The 12,088-nt window shown below is 41.6% G+C and overlaps 1 protein-coding gene across 1 annotated transcript; it reads right to left on the bottom strand.

The window, feature by feature from the left end:
- Positions 1–11,425: 11,425 nt before the first annotated feature.
- LOC142612056 (uncharacterized) lies at positions 11,426–12,088 on the bottom strand. Its single transcript, XM_075784188.1, has one exon. It carries the CDS (start codon positions 12,086–12,088, stop codon positions 11,426–11,428), a length of 663 nt encoding a protein of 220 aa, XP_075640303.1.

Here is a 12,088-nt window from a genome sequence, read left to right as displayed (position 1 = left end):
AGGCCCTCCTTCTTCTTAATAAGCTTAACTAGCCTCACCCAAATAACAACTATCCAACTCAAAAACTTAACAAAAACTAAAAATATTCACAATGATGAATGTATTTTAGCCAAAAAAAAAAACTATTTTACCACCAAAGAACAAAAAAATCATGTGTTATTGAAGAAGCTAAAGCTAAATTTTTTTCATTGGTATAAATATCAGTTGACTGTAGCAAGTTGTTAAAAATAAAATAAAATATTTTATTAATATTATATTTCTTCCTTCAATTAAATAAATCAAATTTTCTCACGTCCTTTATTATTTTAATAAGTTGTTTATATTATTTTAAATGAAGTGATAAAAAAAATAGAACATTTGATATTGAATGTATTATAAAGTGGGGTTATAAAATAGATTAAGTAACTTTTTGAGGTGCTAAAAGTTAAAATTTTTAGTACCACCAATGTGAATGCTCTAATTTCAACAACAACAAAAATAAAAATCTTAGCCAGCCTAGTATTAAAAAAAATTATTTTGTTTTGTTTGTCTTTGTTGGTAAATGATTGCATCTTAATGTATTTAGAAACAACGATTTTGAGTATTTATAATTTTGTAATACTATATGGATGCCTATTTGGAGTTTATTTTTTATTTTTTATTTATACTCTGGCCCCCGCTAGCTTAAAATCCTAGGTCTGTCATTCCTTAAAGTTATGGAGTGAGCATTACGTCAAGGGTGCACAGTGATATTCAATTGTAGTATTGAGTTGGGTGAGCATAAAACATGATCCATACGTGCTTATATAAATTTATGTTTACTACGTTTATAAGATTTCTTCTTAAAGAACGGAAGTTCATGAATTAGAATTTAAGACAAACTAATTTTGGGATAAAAGGAAATTTACATTCGTTATGCAGTCTGCCCCTCCAACAAAAAAATCCCCAAGAAAACCAAATTAGTGTACTAAATTTGATCAATGAAATATTTTCAAAGCATTGATTTAGAAAGTATTTTTAGAAATTTTTTATGGAAAAATAATTGATTTTTTTTTTACAACTTTCTACATATCTCATAAATGTGGTATAAAAACTTTCCTAAAATAGCCAATTAATAAATATTCTAAGGGCATATATTAAGAGGACCATTTGATTAAGGGGAAAAAAAATTTGATGTTTATTTTTATTTTTCATACAAGCGATGTCAAAATTTTCCTAAAATAATTTGTTAACAATTGCAAGACCCTTTGATTTTTGGAATAGTGTAATACACTAATACTTTCCAGACTCTTTTTTAATTGGCTCATAAGTCTAAACCATTTTTTTTAATAAAAAAAATACCATTTTTTTTCAAGGAAACATGTGGTTCCCATGTAATTATTTAGGAAAACACTATTTTATTAGATAAGAAATCCCACGAATGTAATTTTCTTTTTGAGAGAGTTTCACAATCTATAGCGTCTACTCCTAATGATAGCTCTTTATCATTATACCAAGACACCAATCAGTTTTTGGTGTAGGCAGAGATTGAACTCGAGATCTGTTATTCAACCATTAGAGACTTTACCAATTGACTTAACTGAAATTCACCCATGAACATAATTATATAATGATAAGGAAGAACCGCCCAAGAAAACTACTCACTAGTGAATTACTACAATTATTACAAAAAGGAAATACTAGTGCATCAATTGACACCATTTAATACTCCACTAGATAATATTTTTACACCACCGCATACTCTTGGTGCAATGGTCACTCTACAGGTATAAGTGTTTGTGGGGTGTGGGGGGCAATGGCCGGGGTTCAAGTCTCCAACTTCACACACATATGTACTTAGATTAGGCTAGAGTAGAAATTTTATCTTGTATACAAATATATATATATATATATATATATATATATATTTTTACATATATTTAAGAAATAAAATCCAATTATGTATAAAATTTCCAAAAAAACATATAATTATGATAAATTTCTGCATGCAAACCAATAATTAATTGAAAAAAAAAATACATTAAAAAAATCCAAAAACTATCCACATCAATCAATCTATAACTATGTATATTTGTATTTTTGCTACAACAACCATGTATTACACAATTACTGTAGCTTTATAAATTTTAATTTTAATAGTTCTTTACTTCACCCATGAGGAAAAGAGAGATATGATTTTAAATAATAATAGAAAATTGGTTAGAAAATAGTATTTTTAATGAAATATATTGTAAAATTGATAGTTTGATGTTGACTATTTTTAAAAATGAGTATGTAAAATAAATAAAAAATTGAAAAGAAAAAAAAAGTATATTTTTATTCTAAAATAAACAAAAAAAATTTGTATGAGATTATGCAAATACTCTAGCATATTGTCATACAACTAAACTACTCTATTACGATAACAACATAGATCTTTTTTTTTTTTTCCTTTTGAGGAAAAGTGTAACTAACATCCTAACCTAACTAGCTACTCATAAGTGTTTTTTTTTAATTATCAAAATAAGAAAAAGTGTCCCACAAGTTCCTTACCCAAAAACAAAAAAAAGCTAGCACCTAAGATTTATGATAAATTGGTATATATATTGTACACTTCCTCAATCTAATCCATTATTTAGAAATAAATAATATTATATCAACATTTTCAAAACACATTCAAATTAAACACAAGAAAAATGACATATTCTCTCATCTTTTTTCTACCTCATTTTTTTCATCCTCACCAAAACATCTCCAACCAAACACATAGTCACATACTAAAGATATTCATCTACTAGTACATAACTAAAATCGATCCCATGGATGGAGCTGTTATTAGACTAGGGTTGGCAATAGCCCCCCCTATTTTTTTTTGAATATTACTATATTAATAGGTACTAATTTTAGCAATTTTGTTCAATAAAATTACACTTTGCCTCTCTTAATAATGCCATTAATTCTTTTGAGAGTAATGTTAAATGTGCTTTCCCAAAATGTAGTTATTGGGCTTAAACTCTATTTGGGCTCACAATCTATTTATATTGTAGACTTTTGGATTTCCTACAATGAGTGGTCCTATGCCCGGCAACCCAAATACCCTTGTTCCCAGTACCCTCAAAATTGTTCTCTGTGTCTTTTTCGAAATGATCACCCTCTTTACTCAGTGTTTACTCTCAAATTGTCAATCCCTTCTCTTAAATTCTCATCTCTTATTTATAGCCCAAGGTTAGTGGAAGGGTTATGATTTTTTTCATAAAGAGTGGAAAGAGAGGTCAAATGCTATTTCCTTTAAGTGGGTGTTTAGTTAAGAGTAGGAGGTGGTGAGAGTGGCATTGGAACTGGTTCCACCGCTGGATGGACTGCCCGGCAACGATACTCCCTAAGCTTCACCGAGCTCACTAGGACTCATCTCCTCGGGAAATTGCATTCCCGACCAAGTAGGACTTCATCTTTGTGGTTCATGTTGTAATTGGCTTTGTAGTGCTTCATGGCTTTTTGATAGGGTGACGAGGATTACCCGAACCATGTTCGTGGCCCAATAGAGTATGGATTCATGCTTTAGTTTTGGGCCCCATGCTTGTGGCATTGTTGTGATGGGCTTCGTGGGTATCGGGCTGACAGAGAAGTAACGTTCCGTATAATAGCCCCCCCTTGATTCGTGCCCGACCTCCGGGCATGAGCCAAGGATTAGAGTCAGGTGCTATCTGAGAGACCCAACGGACAGGCATAGGGCGGTTCAGGAGACTCATTAATGCATTCCTAAAAAGGCGTGTGGTATGTGACCGCTCAGCTGTCATCATTACCCGATGGGTCGTGAACCAAGGCGACACGCGCGTGGCAGTTGATATAAGGATTCGCAAGATTTCCCGCTTCTGATTTATTAATTAGCATTAACCTTTCCCCTCTTGGTTCCTATAAATAAGTCACTCGAAATCCTTCTTTCACTTTTACGATCTCCATTCTCTTAGTCTCCTCTCTGCCAAGCATTCATCTGCGTGTTAATCCTTCAGCCCAGAATACCCTTCTTTCTTAGAACCCAAAGTAAGTCTTCTACCTCTCTCTTTTACTTTAGTTTCTTTCTTCAATCTTGGAGTCTAGGATGGGTTACACTCACTTTTTAAACACTGAGGCGTCCTTAGCCACCTTTAGGCAAACATTCAACATCCTTGAGGGTGTGAATGTGGCGTACTGCCATGAGAGAAAAATTGCTCTCTATAAAGGTTCTAACATCGCTTTTTTCCCTTTAATGTCAATCTTGGAGGGTGGGGTTAGGTTTCCCGTGGATGCTTTCTTACTCGATACCCTAAGGTTTTATGGTTTGTGTCCGAACCAACTCCCTCCCAATTTTTACTTGGTAATTAGTTGTGTTAGTAGGTTGAATCAAATATACGGTCAGAAAGTGAACCATCACGATATAAACTACATGTATAGTCTGTGTGGGAATAAGGATACCAATTATTATTTGAAAGTCAGAGATATGCGTGTACGACTAATTTCATGCCTGCCTGATTCTAACAGAAATTTTGTCGAGGAGTTCGTCCGGGTGCGCGGCAACTGGTTTGCCAGTGACATCCCTTGCCCCCTCTCGCAGCGCAAAGTTGGTTCGTATTGATCACTAATTCATTTTTCCCTTTTTTTTAATAATCTGGATACTAACTCACTGTATTTCTTTGTTGCAGACGGTAAAGTATTCGCCCTAGATCTTAAGGTGGTGAATGTAAGAGACCTGAATTTTGTGCTTAGGTCCGAGATATTCGTTCACAATGACAGGCAACTTCGGGCATCGCACCTCATACTCGGCTGCAACCCCGTGTACAAGACTTGGCAATCCATCAGCCAAGCCCTTTTAGTAGATAGCCTACTGCTATCTTATATCGACGTCCGGCACGCCAACTTCCTCCCCCCCTCGTTAACTACCGGCGAAGCCCGAGATCTCGGTCCTCGTTACATAACTGCTGAAAACCTTGCCCCGGTCAGGGACGAGTCAGTCGAACGAGTTTCCTGGGCTCTTAGAGAGCAAGGTCATATTCCCGTTGAGGGGAACGAAGCCCAAGTCCAGGCAGCCAAAGGAGAAGCAACCGAACCGATCGGCATTTCGGGCACCAAATCCGGCCCAACAGAGAAAATGGTGAGACAGAGAACGATGACCCTCACTCGGTTCTTGCCCGGTGCCAACCTCGCAACTTCACTTCAACCCCCCCTTCCCCAAGGAAAGAGTCAGGCACTTCCCACTGGTGAGAGCAAAAAAAGGAAGCGTGCTGCCGAGAAAACCACTCTCGTCCTGGGTGACGCTTCACCAAAGACCCCGCCCCGCGCAAAAGGTGGGCCCAAGATCCAAGAGACAATGGGCGTTACTTAACCAGCGGCCTAGGTCGGGACCATTGTGGCATCTTCTTCCCAGCCCGAGGTTGGTTGGCACCAGTCTTTAGATTGGGCGATAAACCTTTGCCGGCGACCGACAATGTTCAGTTGTGGGCACAGGGTGAAGGGGGGCGGGTTGCTCAGAGTCTAGCGCAAGGCCTCTTTCTACCCGAGGATGCTCACTTCTTCTCGGACGGTGATGATGAGTCGCTAGCTAGGCGGCTAAAATGGCACACCATCGCAGTAATTTCCTATCTCCTCTTTTTCATGAGTTACAATACGTAGGTATCTTTTAGTCTCATTGCTCTATTATCGTTATGTCCTCAGGCTATGCAGTTGACTTGCGTCATTGATGGGAGACTGAAAGAGGCGACCGAGGTCATTGATCGGGAGAAGGCATTGAAGGCTATTGCTGAGACTATGGCCAAGGAGAAGGGCGAAGCTGCCGATGCTTCTAAAAGAAAAGCAATATATGCTGAGAAAGCCTGGTTGACAGCAGAGAGCAAACTGACAGATATGGTGACCACACTAGGAGAGACCGAACTCAAACTGGCAAAGGCAGAGAGCCTAAATTTGGCCCAAGCTGACCAGATTGCTAGCTTGAAAGATGCTCTTGAGGCCTGCGAAGATAAATGGTATAACACGGGCTACACGAAGCCAAAAAATTCTGTGAAGCCTATTATCCATCAGGCCCGACATCATGGGTTCAGGGAGGGGTGGTTGGCCGCCCTTCAAACAATGGGAGTGGCTGAGGACTCTTCGCTGTGGAATCCCAAGCAGATTCCCTATCCGGCCCCTCCTCCCCCCCTTCAGAGTCGAGCCGGTGCTGAAGATGAGGAGGATACGCCAAGCATGAGGGATATTGTGCGGGCGATCGACTCCCATGTAGAAATGGTCGACCTAGAGGTCACAAGTAATATTCGTACCAGAGCCAAAGGTGTTCAAAACTAGACCCCCTACAGCTCAGTCAGCCAAGGATATACCTGGGAAACTTGCTACTCAAAATCCACCTGCCGGCCCTACTACGTGAAGACTTTTATTTTTTAGTTTTTTAGTTTTTTTTTATTTATATTTACTGGTTTTATGTTTGGTAGGCCTAGTTCGCTGGGCTGTGGCGATAAAACAATTTCTTTAACCTTTGGATGGTTTTAATTAATCTCGTTGATATGGAAACTTGTGTGTTTTACTCCTTCCCCCCTTCCCCTACCTTTAAATACATCCGTGCTTGTTTGATAACTACTGAGTTTGCACATGATTATGGTTAATTTGCTCATCATACCTTACTTTCTCACTCATGGTAGCTGGGAACCCATATCGAGGTTCACCCCGTTTCGTTCATAACTCCCACATGTTCGGTAATAAAGATTGTATTGTGAGCAGTTTTCTACCCTTAGGATATCCCGGCACAGCGTTCTTATCTGTTCGGTGATGAAGATCGAACCGATGAGAAGTTTCTTAAGGTTTCCACCTGCCCGGTGATGAAGACCAATCCGAGGACAGGTTTTTGTTCTTAGAATATTGTAGTTTAAGGTTTCCACCTGCTCGGTGATGTAGGTCGAACCGAGGACAGGTTTCTGTCCTTAGAATATTATAGCTTAAGGTTTCCACCTGCTCGGTGATGTAGATCGAACCGAAGACAGGTTTCTGTCCTTAGAATATTGTAGCTTAAGGTTTCCACCTACTTGGTGATGTAGATCAAACCGAGAACAGGTTTCTATCCTTAGTGTAGAACAAGTATCCTTAGCCTACTCAACTTTCTCCGTATTTGTTGACCGGCAATAATAAATTAACAGCAATGGAGTTAAATGCATCTGCATGAATAAAATACTCTCATATTAACATATAAAACATATATGCATGATTACATTCAATTTACGCCCTGGTGTACAACCAGTTAGTGATAAAACTTCTTTAAGTTATGAACGTTCGATGGCCGAGGAAGCGGTCTTTCCTCCAAATCTTCCAAGTAGTATGCTCCAACACATGCAATGACAGTTACTCTATAGGGCCCTTCCCAGGACAGGGCTAATTTCCCTGCATTGATGTCTCGTGTATTCCCAACAACCTTACGAAGCACTAGATCTCTTGCGGTAAACTCCCTTATCCTCATGCTTCTGTTGTACCTTCGGGCGAGCTTCTGCCAATACTCTGCCAGCCGAATGGTCGTTGCTTTGCGGTGCTCCTTCAACAAGTTTAGCTGTTTGAACATCAATTCTTCATTCTCGACTGGAGTGAATCCTGCGACTCGAGCGCTATATAGGTTTATCTCAGCTGGAATGACAGCATCTGCACCAAAAGTTAGAGAAAATGGTGTCTCTTTCGTGGATCTCTTCGGGGTTGTCCGGTACGCCCATAGGGCGCTTGGCAATTCCTCGGCCCATTTTCCTTTGGCACCCTCTAACCTTTTCTTCAATCCATTAACAATGGCCTTATTAGTGGCTTCAGCTTGGCCGTCACTCTGCGGGTATGCCGGGGTAGAATACATGTTCCTGATGCCAAGGTTACTACAGAATTTGCAGAAAACTTTGCTGTCGAACTGCAGCCCATTGTCCGACACGAGGGACTCTGGCACCCCAAATCTCGTTATAATGTTTCTCTATACGAACTTCTTGACATCAACATCTCGGATATTTGCTAGTGCCTCCGCTTCTGCCCACTTTGTGAAGTAATCCACTGCTACCAATACAAATCTTTGGTTACCTGTTGCCCGAGGAAAATGTCCAACTATGTCCAACCCCCACTAAGCAAAAAGCCACGGGCTACTAACAGGATTCAGGTTCCCAGCAAGTTGGTGGATCGTTGGAGCGTGCCTTTGACATTGCTCGCACCTCCATGCATATTCGATGGCGTCCTTCCACATTTGTGGCCACCAAAATCCCTAAGTCATTACTCAATGAGCAAATGATCGTCCACCAACGTGACTACCGCACACGCCTTCATACAGTTCAATAAGCAGTTCTTCAGTCATGCTAGGATGCAAACATTGTAGGTACGGTCCTTCAAAAGACCTTCGATATAACTTCCAATCTGAAGAAAGCTAGTACTGAGAAGCGTTCCGTCGTACTCTGGTCGCCTCCTTTTCGTCCTCCGGTACTCGGTCCTCAGTTAAAAATTCGATTATAGGATTCATCCAGCACTTCCCGGCAGTGGTAACTTGTGAAACTCCCGTCCTTGCGTTGATGCTCAGTTCTACCACTAGTTCCACCCTGATTAATCGAGGCACCTCATCAACTATTGATGATGCAAACGTGGCCAGGGAGTCAGTGTGACGGTTCTGTCCTCTGGCAACCTGTTCCACTTTCACACTTGAGAAGTAGCCCATAGTCTGCTTCACTACCCTTATATACTCAACCATCCGGGGATCCTTGGCCACGAAACTCCCCTACACTTGGTTAACTACCAGCCGAGAATCCGAGTAGATTTCCACCTCCTTAGCTCCCAAGTCAGAGACAACTCTGAGTCCGGCCAGCAGAGCCTCATACTCGGCCTCATTATTAGTGGCTCTAAAGCCTAATCTGAATGAATGTTCCAGCTTTATTCCTTCCGGGGTGATGACCACAATTCTAGCTCCTGCCCTTGCCACATTGGATGTGTCGTCCACAAATACCTTCCATGGGTTGACTCTTACAAGGCAAACCATCTCCAGACTTTTTGACGAAAACTCAGCAATGAAGTCTACGAGTACTTGGCCCTTCACCGAGTTCCTCGGCTTGTATCTAATGTCAAAAGAACCCAGCTGAGTCCCCCACTTAGCTATCCTCCCCGTAAAATTAGATCTCCTCAACAATGACTGTAGAGGATACTCAGTCAGAACATGGACGGTGTGAGCCTGAAAGTAATGAGGCAATTTCCAAGAAGAGTGCTCGAGGACCAGCACCAATTTCTCCAGTGGCAAATACCTCGTTTCGGCATCAACAAATGTTTTGCTTATGTAGTAAATTGGTAGCTGTACACCATTATCCTTCAGCAGCACTGCGCTCGCGGCATGCTTAGATACCAAGAGATACAGATACAAATCTTCTCCAGTTTCCGAGGCTATCAACATTGGCGCCCGCCCAAGATAGTCCTTTAGGTTTTGGAAGGCCTTATCACATTCTTCATCCCACTGGAACCCCTTCCACTTCTTCAAAAGCTGATAAAATGGTCGGCACCGATCAGCGAACTTAGAAATAAATCAATTAAGAGCAGCCAACATACCGGTCAATTTTTGAACCTCTTTAGGGTTGCTCGGCGGTTTTAGACGTTTCACGACTTCAATTTGATTGGGATTAACTTCGATTCCCTGTTTGGTGATTAAATAGCCAAGGAACTTGCTGGCCCCTACCCTGAAAGCACACTTATCGGCATTAAGACGCAGGCGGTGTCGCCAGAGAATTTCAAACACTTCTTTAAGGTCGTCAATATGTTGCCATTCCTACTTGCTTTTTATCACCATGTCATCAATGTATACCTCAACTGTTCGCCCAATCTTATCTCTAAACATCCTTGTCATCATTCGTTGATAAGTGGCTCCCGCATTTTTCAATCCGAACGGCATCACGATGTAATGATAATTAGAGCCAGGCGTTATGAATGCAATCTTTTCTTGATCCTCGGTGGCTAGGGCAATTTGGTGATAACCCTGAAAAGCATCCAGAAAGCTCATCCTTGGGTGCCCGTACGTTGCATCTACCAATTGATTAATCTTCGACATCGGGAATGGATCCTTTGGGCATGCTCAGTTTAAATCAGTAAAGTCAACATAGACTCTCCACTTACCATTCTTCTTCCTTACTACCACAGTGTTTGCAAGCCATTCTGGAAAAAACGTTTCTTTTATGGCCCCAACTTCCTTTAACTTCCCAACCTCTTATCTGATGGCTTTGACATGCTCTTTAGCCGATCTCTTCGACCTCTGCTTCTTAGAAGGGTATAAAGGATCCATATTAAGCTTGTAAACTATAAATTCGGGGTCAACCTCGGGCATTTCATATGGACTCCAAGCGAATACGTCCATGTTTTGTACAAGAAAAAGCAACAACTCCACCTTCTCTTCGTCCCTCAAGCTTGCTCCTATCAGAAAATTCCTTTCACAATCTGGCAGAATCTTCACTTTCACCAAGTCCTCGGCACAACTGGCCCCCACTTCCTCTTGGGGTTGTTGTAGTTTCTATAAGGGGGTTTTCTTGGTGGACTCCCTGTGCCTGATTTCTCGGCTGGCTACGACCACTAAGCATTGTCTGGCTACCTGTTGATTGCCTCTTATCACTGCGATTCCATCCTCGGTGCGAAACTTGATCTTTACATGTAGGGTGGAAAGTACGGCTCTCATGTCATGAATCCATGGCCTTCCAAGGATTGCTGTGTATGGTGAGAAAGAAGCGACCACTATGAATGTTACAATTACCTCCTTACCCTCCATGTTGACGGGGAGTGAAATCTACACTTCTGAAATTTCCATATGGCCATCAAAACCCATCAATGGCGTATCATACTTGGACAAATCTTCTTTCTTCAGCCTGAGCCCCCTGTACAAGTCAGGGTACATTACATCCGCACCGCTCCCCTGATCTATCATTATTCTTTTTACTATGAAACTCCTTACGCGAGCCGTGACTACCAAAGCATCGCCGTGCGGCTGAATGGTGTCTTCCATATCATCATCATCAAAAGCAACAGGTTGTTTAGTGTACCTCAACTTCTTCCAAGGAGAATGCTCGCCCGCTCAACTTTCTGCTAGTACCATAGCCAATATCCCCCTTGTTCTAGACGCTAAAGCGCCCTTTGGCACTGCATGGATGACTTCTATTACTCCCAAAGGGGGTGGGAGAGGATTTCCGCGCAACCGATCCGTCTGCCCGGTCTCTTGATTCCTCATTGCTGCCACAAACTCTTTTAGATGCCCAGCTATCACCAACTGTTCCAGATGGTCTTTCAATACCCTGCACTGTTCGGTGGTGTGCCATTTATCTTTGTGGTATGTACAAAACAAAATTTAGTTTCTTTTTGATGGGTTGCCCCCCATCTTGTTCGGCCACCTAAAATATGGCTCGTTTTTTATTCGATCGACAATCTTGTGTATCGGTTCCTTGAAGGTTACATTCACTTCTCCCATTCCCGGCCCTGGCTATTGAATCCTCAGATCCTTCCGGGGTCTGGGTTGGAAACCGATATTCCGAGGATGATTTATGACCGGTGCCTTCCCCTTGCTTTGCAACAGATCATCTTCCATCCGTTTATACTCCTCGATACGCCTCATCAACTGCCTCATATCCTCGGGAGGCCTTCTCGTCAATGATTCCCTCAGTCCAAATTCCTCGGCCAACCCCATTGGAAAAGTGCTGGCCGCAATCTTTTCATTGCCCCCACCAATCTCGTTATACAACTCCCAGTATCGGTTAGCATAGTTGTGAAGGGTCTCCCCAGCCCCCATTTTCATTGACAGTAACGCGTCCACGGGCTGTGGAACTCGGCTGCAAGTCATGAATCGTACACCAAATTCCTGGATCAATTCGGAAAAACTGTGGATCGAGCCTTTCCTTAATCCGTTGAACCATCTCAAAGCAGTGGGGCCGAGGCTTGAAGGGAAGACTTTACACATCAACGCGTCATTTTGAGCGTGCAAAGACATCATTTGAATGTAGTGGCTCACACGTTCTACTGGGTTTGTCTTTCCATTGTAGGAGTTGAACGATAGCCGTGTGAATCTGCTCGGCATCAGTGCACTTTCAATATCTCTCGAGAATAGCGATCGGGCAGCTTGGCATAACGCCCAGCTCATTGTGTCCAT

The sequence above is a fragment of the Castanea sativa genome, chromosome 10 (assembly GCF_040712315.1).
Source record: "Castanea sativa cultivar Marrone di Chiusa Pesio chromosome 10, ASM4071231v1".
NCBI lineage: Eukaryota > Viridiplantae > Streptophyta > Magnoliopsida > Fagales > Fagaceae > Castanea > Castanea sativa.
The sequence above is the reverse complement of the archived record's forward strand: the minus strand, read 5'-3'. Positions and strand labels throughout refer to the sequence as shown.

Excerpts from the sequence above, each read along its gene's own strand:
- LOC142612056 (XM_075784188.1), bottom strand. The coding sequence starts at position 12,088 with ATGGACACAATGAGCTGGGCGTTATGCCAAGCTGCCCGATCGCTATTC.